At 44.9% G+C, this 9,901-nt stretch overlaps 1 protein-coding gene across 1 annotated transcript; it reads right to left on the reverse strand.

The window, feature by feature from the left end:
- Positions 1-1,746: 1,746 nt before the first annotated feature.
- Positions 1,747-9,260, reverse strand: metrnla (meteorin like, glial cell differentiation regulator a). The gene is made up of 4 exons (XM_030058738.1): positions 8,874-9,260; positions 6,452-6,840; positions 2,755-2,814; positions 1,747-2,630 (listed from the first exon to the last, which is right to left on the reverse strand). The coding sequence occupies exons 1-4, from the start codon at positions 8,969-8,971 to the stop codon at positions 2,317-2,319; spliced, it is 861 nt and encodes a 286-aa protein (XP_029914598.1). The 5' UTR covers positions 8,972-9,260; the 3' UTR covers positions 1,747-2,316.
- Between the last annotated feature and the right edge of the window lie 641 nt (positions 9,261-9,901).

Raw genomic sequence — 9,901 nt, forward strand, 5'->3', positions numbered from 1 at the left:
AATCTAAGTGTCAAACATTAAAGATAACTAGTTTATCTTTTTAGTGGCCACTGACATCACAAATGATATTGATTAAAATCTTGGTATCATTAACAATTATATATACATAGGCTCATCCACAGCCTTGCCTTAATTATTTTGTGGCTGACTTCAGGGTCACCACCCACCAGTGGAGAAGCATGAATTGTTATAAGTTGACTGACCTGTGTGGGTTGCTCATTGAGGCGTGACAACATTTTAATGCTCAAGTCTTCATAAGTTTAGACATTTTTAGACATTTTTATTCAAATGGGATTTTTAAAATATTGATATACAGCGCAAACAAACAACCTTTTTTTGCAGCTTTATCAGGGCAATGCTTATTTTTTTTAATTAGGTGCAACCACCTGAAGACTTTGGGCATCTGTTACCAGCAGCTGCTGCTGGCCCCACAGCGCAAGCAGAGCAAGGTGGGCTGGCGAGGAAGGAAGGAGGGAGGTCTGACAACCAGGACAGCTGGACTGATGAAGACACTGTCAACAGCCAAGCAAGTGCCCACCGACCCACCTCCTCCTCCTGCTCCTCCTCCTCCTCCTCCTCCAAGACTCTGAGAGTCAGAGTGAGAAGGTTCACAGCAAGGCACGGTTACCATAGAAACTCTGTTTGCATTTCCCAGTGAGCAATTCCGGGACCACTGGCTTTCAGCTGGAATTCAGACATTCAATTCCATGCACAGAGCTGTCTGGAAAAGCAGTTGCCTATTAGGGCCAACTTATTGAAAGACATTCTAGGTGCATTTCCGTTTAAGTGAAAAGGCAGACAAAAGAGCCTTGACCATGCACTGGATGTTATCTTACCAGGCCTGGCTCACGGGCTGCATCATCTGGTGCAGTAGTGTGCAGCAAAGAGCCCCGGAAAGCTGACTTGTTCCTTGTGTGTGTGTTTTTTTTTTGTTTTTTTTTTTAAGGTGAAGAAAATTAGAAGCTTCAGCAGAAATTTATATGCCAATCAAAATTTGGACTGCGGTTGGAGAGTATAGTGCTCTCTGCTGCGTGCCCAATCACAGAGCCGTATTCAGGTCTGTCTTCAGCCCTGTCTCTCTCATACCAGGCTGCTGCACGGGAACAAAAACCCCTTTCACATTGACCTTGACACACGGCCACCCCCATCACCACAGGAACCAATGCAGTGGAATCCACCCCAACTCTCTGATATCAATCTCCCTGTACCCCTGGCAAATGGTCTGAGCTCAAGGCTGAGGTGAACCTTGGAGAGGATAATGCACATCATATGAGAGTGTTTCCATTCCAGCAGAGAATATGGAAAAATTCACCACTTAACACCACAGAGTACTGATTCTGAACTGAAACTGCCTGCCAAGTTCATTTGAGATATTTATGAAAAACAGCACCTTGACACTTAAAACCCAAATATTTTAGATTCAAAATGATTATAACTAGGTTTGCACCGCTGGCTCACCTGGTGGGAGTGCATACTACATATCTGGGCAGGGTCATAGCTGCAGCGGCCAGGGTTCAATTCTGAGCTGAAGCCTTTGCCCTCTCTCTCCCTTGCCTTTCCTGTCTATCTCTGCTATCGCTCTCAAATGAAGCAGTAATGGAAAAAAAAAGAGGAATTATATGAATTATAACAATGAACCCATTATTTATAATGCATTGTCTGCAAAGCCAAGCCAAATGACCTGCTGCAGAATTTGCCCACTGGTGGTTTATTAATTTATTTCACCACATGACTTGAACACACTGCTCCAAGGAATAAAACCTTTTATTCTCAGAGGGGAAAAAAAGTTCTTCTTCTTCTTTTTTTTTTTAAAAACAATTATATAACCTGAAAAGCACATGAATTCAGGCATTAAATCACATCTTTTTTAACAAAATAAAATAACAACAGTCTTTCACTTTATACATTTCTGTCTTAAGAAATAACTTCAAAACTGTACATCAAGCTTTTTACAAAGCATGTGGAGCTTCCAAATATACAATGTTCATTCACATTTTATACACATAAAACAAAGGGAGAGGGTGTGCTACATTAAAAAACTAGGAGTCTGCAAAAATGGCAGTTCGGACATTATTCCATGTTGCATCACGGTTAGCTTTGACAACAAGTCCAACCACGCTGCTTGGTAACATTCAGGAGCTCCAGTTTCTGTCTCGAGCAGGTCGTGAGACAGTAGGAGAGGAGAGAGGCTCTCGGACCGGGCCGGCCTGTCAGTCTAGGTGATTGTAGCCCTTTCTCTCCTCAGTATCAAAGTTTGGCTTGGTCCCCCATCCAGCAAGGACTTGTCCCATTTCCAACACGGTCAGGTAACCCGAGTCAGTCCGTGTCGACGTGACAGGGGTTGGCCCCCTGTTGCACAGCCTCATGGTACAGCCGGAGGAAGTCTTTGTAGCGTGGCGCACAGCCCATCCACGCCTCCCCGAACCTCACAGTCCCAGTGAAGAGGAACTCCCCACCACCTGGCTTCACCCTGCACTGAAGGGGCATCTTGACCCGGCCAGTCCAGGTCCGCACCCTCACGCCCCCAGATACAAATACCTGGGTCTTCTGTCTGTACAGGCGGCTGATCTCTACAGTAAGCGATGACTGCTCCTCTTCCTGCTCCACCCTCGTAATGCTGCCTCGTGCCACTGAAAACACCGGGCAGGAAGACAAGATTAACATACTTCATATTACAATGTTTTCATTGGACATTTCTTCCTACCATACAGCAGAAGTAAACCTATGATTCTCCAAAACGATGCAGTAACTTACCAAAGTCGCTGGTGCAGACTGCTAGAAGCATCTCAGCGTCGGTGCAGGGCTGGCAGGGAACTGCACAGAAATAAAGCAAGAGGGCGGATGAGTTTTGGGACTAAATTACAGCACTATATTGCTACACACAGCAACAGGAAAAGGCCATGATTTCTTTAGCACTCCCGGTCAGGCAGTGTGATAAAAATCTTGCTGTTGGGTCCACAACTTTCCAGTTAAGTACCACTTACACAAACATACATCTGTGGTTGGCCTAGCCATGGGCATGTCTTCCTCACACATATACACACACAACCCGGGTCATGGTGATATATTTCCGTTGCCTCTGATGATTATTTATTTACAAAAGCCAGCAGAACGGGAGCTGGCTGTCATGAACTCTGGGTTTTACACCAAACAGAGCTGTGGTGGTAAAATAGTTCATCACTGCTCATTAAAAATGCTGATGAGCGAGTGTGTGTACACGTGTGTGCACAATGCCCTCGGGGTTGTTCGGTCAGCCATCCTCACCAGAACAGGAACCCCCTGACACTCTGTGACAAACAAGAACCAGATGAACAGAATAAAGAAAGCAAAGAGGCAGACAAAGGCTGGGTTGCTAAATCTCTGACCTGAGCAGTGTTAGCACTCCAGCAGGCCTACTGGGACCAGTGGCACAAATAACACTGACTGAAACTGCCAGCGCATATGTTACAACTCACACATCAAGTACAGTTTTTTGACTGCCTCAGGAGAAAGTGTGTAATGGTTCTTTCATTGAATTTTCCGCTTGCCAAAAAAAAAAAAAAAACTAACATTGTGGAGGCAAACAGCTTACTATAAAAAGCAACATTTTGTCAAGGTTTTTTTTTTTTTAGAAGGGATAAATAAAATCAAACAATCAAAGACTATTCTCAAAAAAGGGTAATCTAACTTCACAGCACATTCTTATTAATGGATATAAAATTCTGGTTAAAAGTACTGAATTCAATTGTTTACTTGAAATGTGCTTTGAAAGCTTGAATTAAATCATTCCAAGAAAACCAAATTGTTCTTAAATCAAAACTGCGAATTGTCAATCAGATTGAGTCGATGTTAAGCAAAACATTCACACCCCTACTCACAAGCAAGAATAACATCAGAGGGGAGGCAGGAAAAAAGAGTTACTTTACATTACCCACATAACAACTCTTTTCTCCAACAAACGGCGCATTCTGAATTATAAAAGGGCATACTGTCATAACTGGAATGCAAATTTAAAAGAAAAAAAAGTGAATTAACTGAGATGGCCTCTACCCTGCCCAGACCTTTGAAAGCTTGCCCCAGGCCAGATTTCACCTTTGATTGGCTGCAGCAGAGCAGCAGCTCAGCTTGGCCTGGAGTGTTTTACAGCAGGAGAAAGGGCCCTAAATGAGAGCAGTCAAGTCGATGATTAGTTGACTCAGGTGGTCCTGCGGCCTGGCCCAACGATAACGCCTTTATTAGTCCTGGGCCTGCTGTGGTTTTTTTAGCAGCAGAGCAGCCCACAGGGGCAGGTGGGGAGAGGGGGAGTGGGGACCAGGGGAAGGGTGCCCAGTCAGCAGTGGGCTCAGAGCGGGGTGGTGGTGGATGCTAATCCACTGCATGTGAGGAGGAATGATTAAGATTGTTAGTCCAGGTGGATTTAGCGCACTTGGAAACATCTTGGTTATAACACAGTCTGACCACAAGTCTGTGCATGAAGATAAATTTATTGTCTGGAGAAAAAAATATGCAGACGGCAGCCCTTACACAAAAATCTGAAAAACATTTCTTGCAAGAGAAAAGAGTGACCCTAGTGGTGCTTGGGGGCAGAGCAGGGGCTTATTTTTGGTTGGCTTGTCTGCTGTTAGGGGGTGTAGGGGTGAGGGGCAAGCATGTCTTAGGTCAACTTGTGTTGTAACACAAGGCGCTGCTGCATCATCAGAAAGGTCAGAGGTCACACAGTCAAAACCACAGGGGGGCTTCAGAACAGCTGGAGAGTAGGGAGACTTCAGAGTGGCCAACCTCGCCTAAACCCTAGAGCAGAGTGCAAAGGCCCTTTGATTTAGGCATCAGAAAGAGCAGCAAGCAGAGGCCCAAACCCAAAATCCAGGGTGTTTCTTTTCTGTTGCTTCTCCAAAGCAAAGCAGAGTAGAGCAGGGCTCACATGTGAGACATGAAACAGAACCACAGGAATGGGCTGAGAGCCGAGTCAGCATCTCTCCTTGGCCCATGTGCATGCTGCACCACTCTGATCAGAACCACTTCACAAGAGCAGAGTGGGATGAGGGATGGGAGGGGTGGTAGGAGGAGGGGCGGAGGGGCAATACAGTGTCCCTGCAACATCTGGACCCAGATGCATTCCACTCTAATGGAGCACAACTCACTAATACCACTCGGCACAGACAAAAACCACTTCAAAAGCCCGGGACAAGAGAGGGAAGATAGATGAACAGTAGAGGAATGAAAAGGAAAATACGAGAATGACAAATAGAAGAGAGAGAAATGGAAAAGTAGGAAGGAGTGAGACCAAGGGGATGAAAAAGAGGCTGATTAAAGCGAGCAAAGAGACAGGCTGAATGAGTGATAGTGAGAAGGGGAATGGGGGAAAATTGGCCTATATGCTCAGAAGGTCCTCACAACATCTGGTCAGAGATACATTCCAACTTGATGGCGAGCAACTCAATCCCAGCACAGCGGGTCAGAGAGAAGAAGAAGGCAAAGCAAAGACAGAAGAAACAGAAAGAGAAAATAAGGAGAAGGGAGGGAGGAGAGAGAGCAATGGCTCCACCAGTCCAGGCACCCTGCTCCAGACTCCAGACAACACAAGATCGCTGTTTTTGTGAGTCATCGCTGCACTATCTCTGGCCTGAGCAGCCACATCACAACACCAGCTCACAGTACAGACACTGAGCAGAGCGAATTAATGTGGTCAAAACAACTCCTAACTCCCCTGCATTGAGCCCTTTCTCTCTCTCCTTCTGTTGTGCCAGATAATGATGCAGGATGTGGACACGTGAACCCAGAGAGCCGTAAAAACAGATGGACCCTGATAGCTCTCATATTTTGCTTTTGGGTGGAAAAAATACACACAGTTGCTGCACATTTGCTCAGCTTGAAACTGTGCAGGTTTGGCAGGTACGCAGCGTGAAAATAGAAGGTTGTTTTTAAAGGGAGGCCCTGTGTTTGGCTGTGCCCCTCCACACACAAGCCATCGTAGAAACTTCACAGCTCACAGCCAGAAGATTCACCAATCAGATCACACTGGTTGTATAACTACCTCTAAAAAATGTGTGAAATTAACTGAAATATCAATATTTGATCCTAAAAAAAAAGTTTCATAACAGCTACAATCTGCTGGGAGATAATGTTCTGATACCCACAGAGAGACTTTAATATTGTCAAGGGAGTAATATTCTTCCAAAACCAATATGCACAGTGAAACAATACTGGGAGAGAAATAAACTTTGGCTCTGGTATTAGCAGTGAGTTGGAGCAAACCTTGAATTTCCAACTATTAAAGTCCAACTTAATAAAAGTTTCCACCAGTAGATGGCTGCATTTAGTGCATGGAAGAGCACACAGAGACAAAGGACAAAGGAGCTCTACAGGGAATCAGCCAAAACGAAGCCTGCAGACCTCTTAATGGCTGATTAAATAAAATACAGGAAATAACCCACAGACCTACAAGCATCACAAGAGATGTGCTGTTTCTTACCCGATGGTGACTGTGCATCCACTCCTAGCCTGTCACTGACCAGCTCATACTGGAAGGCTGTGATCCTGCGGCTGATATCCATATGCGGGACTGCCTCGATGAAGAGCGCTCCCTCCTGGATGCTGAAGCAGTGCACCTTGCCCTGAGCCTGGTCCTCTTCGCGCAGCAGGAGCCGCAGCTTCCCGGTCCGGTCCAGGTAGATGTTGGTGCCACTGGAGTCTCTGGAGGGTTTGATGCAGACGGAGAGCCGGGCGGCAGCAGGAGAGGCTGTGTTGGGTCGCAGGTTGACGATGATAGCCCCTGTGGGGTAGAGCCACTCCAAGGAGCCCTGGGAGCAGCGTAGGTACACCTGCTCCACGTCCCTTGCATGACCCTCATGGGTCAGACCACTGGAGGAAGACAGGGGGAAAGATTGGTTGGGATCAATTATATAATTTAAGGTGACATGGGTAAGCCATGATCATAATCTTTTGAAAAGTAATTCTGAGGTTACCCTGTTTACAACTATAGAAACACAACAATGTGAAAGCATTCTTTGTGGAGATTTTTTTTTTTTTTTTTAAGTTGGTTTTTGAGGCAATGAGGAAAGTCAAACTCCTGTTGGACCTAATTTTACTTAATACAGCATGAAGGGAGCGTTAAATGATCTAAAAAGGGTTGCTCTGGTAAGCTTTATCCTCAGTTAACTGACCAAGGTGAAGACCTCTGGCTGACTGTAAGGACATTAGACCACATTCCACCAAAAGCGTTAAGGCCCGGCTGTGCACAAGACTGGCTGCATGACCAGTCACGAGCCGACGCAGCCAAAATGACCTCAGCTCCAACACACACTCCCTATACCACATTGTTGCTCTCAGCACTTTGGCAAAATGCGCCACTGGCAGTCTGCCTTTGGGAAGAGTTTGGAAGCAGAAATGGATGAATGGAGGGACACAGGGGCTTCTGGGCAGACAACGGCAGCAACAGTAGCTGGGCCTGCTGCATGCAAGTGCAAATGCAGGTCACGCACCGAACCTCCCCTTGCTTTCAAGCCACCAAAGAGACTGGAAGAGGCTTGTCCGGGCAGCACTCTGGACTCTGGCGCCAGCATGACCAAATGACTCCCTCCAGATCTTAATGCCTGGTCAGGGTTCGAAAACTCCAGTCTGTCAGTCATTCTGTGGCAAAGCCAGAGTCAGGAAACCATCAGCATTCTACCAGCATGCAGATGCCAAGCCAGTGGTTTGACTCGAGGGGAGAAACGCCCAGTTTCTTGAAAATGAGATGCTGAAATTCTAATGTGCCATAGATCTGAAGCCGCTCATGGCACATGCTGAGCATATGCAGCTAAAGCCCCATAACCAGTCTCTCCTCAGCATGCCTCTAATTAAGTCTTTTTTAACTTCATCATCACTGCATGCAATTAAAGGAGATTAGTCAAGAGGCTAACTAATGAACAACAGATTACTGGTTATGAGCTCAATGTATTGCATACGGCCTACTCCTCCAGACTAGAGGATGAAAAACAAAACCACACTTTCTGAGGCACATCCACTCAAGTGCAAAACAGATTTCAGCAGATGTTGGATGGGAGGTGAAACTTTCCAGTGCATTCTGCCTGAGTATCTAAAGACTAGCTCGATCAGCATAGTTTTTAACAGTGATATAAACACAGAAACAGAAACTAAAATTTGCTTTCCATTTAGATTTCACCCTATGAGTGACTTCATGAAACGAATGTTTGAATTATTCCAGTGTTATTATAAAACAACAATGAAATGAACAATGAATTTCACTCTTAGATCTTAAGGCTGTTTGCCAGTGACAATGTGATGTACCCATTTCAACATATAATTCAAATTTGTGCGTCTATTTTGATTGAGATATGAACTTCATGGAAAAAATCCCTTATTTCCTAAACAGTCAAGTTTTTAATAAAAGTTTTTATTAAAAGAAAAAAAAAATACGAGAGAAAAAAGAAATAGCTAGGGGAGAATAAGTGGACCTAACAAAAACCATTCCCATACATTTTGAAAATCTCTAGAACAATCTATTTTATCTATAAAGTGTCGCCAAGACTTCGTAATTCATTCATAAATCCACCACCCCGAGGAATAATAACCATGACATTCCTGTAGTGAATGTGTAGTCTGTGTGGTACTCAGAAATAACTACACAGTGGCCTTAGTATACTATTTTTATGTCCTGTACTATCACAAAAATAATATTCAGACTGGAAACTAGAATTGCTGTAAATCATAGGATTATTATAGGATGCTGTTCTTTTCGCTCGGTAAAGCTGGTGCATGGCTTCACATCCCCCGTCTCGGAGCTTGATTCACACTCACTTCAGGCTGTAGGCCGCTTAACTTCTTACTTTGTTCTAGTTTAGGAGTCAATATTTTCATGTGAAATGACATAAAGTGGAAAGGGGATATCTCACCTTCCCTTCCAGCTGCACTGGTCGCTTGAATATTGGCAAAATGAAATCCGACTGAGAAGCAGAAGAGACAGCAGGGACGCCAGTATCGGGGTGAGCATGTTTATCTCGCTGCTCACTTTTCCTTCTTTCTCAAGTAAAACAACGATAAAGTCCACGGCCGTAATTCCAGCTACATAGCGTCTCCATGTGCCCCCGGTTTGCCCGCTGCTTATCTCCTGGGTTTTTCTTTTCTTTTCTTTTTTTTTTTTTTTTTTTAATTCTCAGCGGTGAAGACAAGTCGAGGCGCCTGCAGAAACCCGGTCGCGGTGTCCTGCTGACAGCCCTCCGTAAAATGTGTTGTGAGTTCCTTCACTTGCAGCTCCGAGAGTGACTCTGCGGCTCTGATTGCTCTCCACGTCACACCCCGTCCACGGCGCTTTATCAGCATGCTGCCTTCACGTGCTCGTCTACGATCCTGCCTCCACTGTTCGTCAATGGGCTACAACCTTGGGCACGTGCACAAGTTGAAACATGTAAAAATAATAAGAATAATAATTTTAATCGAGAAATCAAGCCCAAGAGAGCAACTTTGTGGTATAAGTGCAGAATGAAGAGGGTGAAACTGATGCTTTAATTAATTTATTACTTAATAAACATGCAGGACGACTACTAGTCAAAACGTGCAAACGCACACCGGTCGTACAACCTGCAGAATTCAAAAACAACAGTGATAAAATGCATCATTTGAGCGTCGCTCTGAGTTGCTGGCAAGCCTCCCGTGCTCTTTACTTTGTCTAAATGTTACTGCACATCTCGTCAACTCAACTCTGACAGCAAACTCCCACTTTTCCTGTGTAAGTGATCATTTTATGAGGTTGGTCTTGCGTGCACAACTAACAGTTGACAGACTTCCAACAGCACCTGAAGGCAGCACCAGACTCAAGAAATTGGTTTTGAAAGGAGAATAGCAGCCCTGACATCTCTATTCATGCTCACGTTTCTGATGCTAGAAATTGCTCATTATTTTTCATTTAGCCTCAAGCTCCGGC

Source organism: Myripristis murdjan, chromosome 8 (genome assembly GCF_902150065.1).
Source record: "Myripristis murdjan chromosome 8, fMyrMur1.1, whole genome shotgun sequence".
Classification (NCBI taxonomy): Eukaryota; Metazoa; Chordata; class Actinopteri; order Holocentriformes; family Holocentridae; genus Myripristis; species Myripristis murdjan.

Excerpts from the sequence above, each read along its gene's own strand:
- metrnla (XM_030058738.1), bottom strand. The coding sequence starts at position 8,971 with ATGCTCACCCCGATACTGGCGTCCCTGCTGTCTCTTCTGCTTCTCAGT. Across the intron at positions 6,841-8,873 it reads CAGTGCAGCTGGAAGGGAAG|TGGTCTGACCCATGAGGGTC; the intron begins GTGAGATATCCC and ends GTCTTCCTCCAG. Across the intron at positions 2,815-6,451 it reads GGATGCACAGTCACCATCGG|TTCCCTGCCAGCCCTGCACC; the intron begins GTAAGAAACAGC and ends ATTTCTGTGCAG.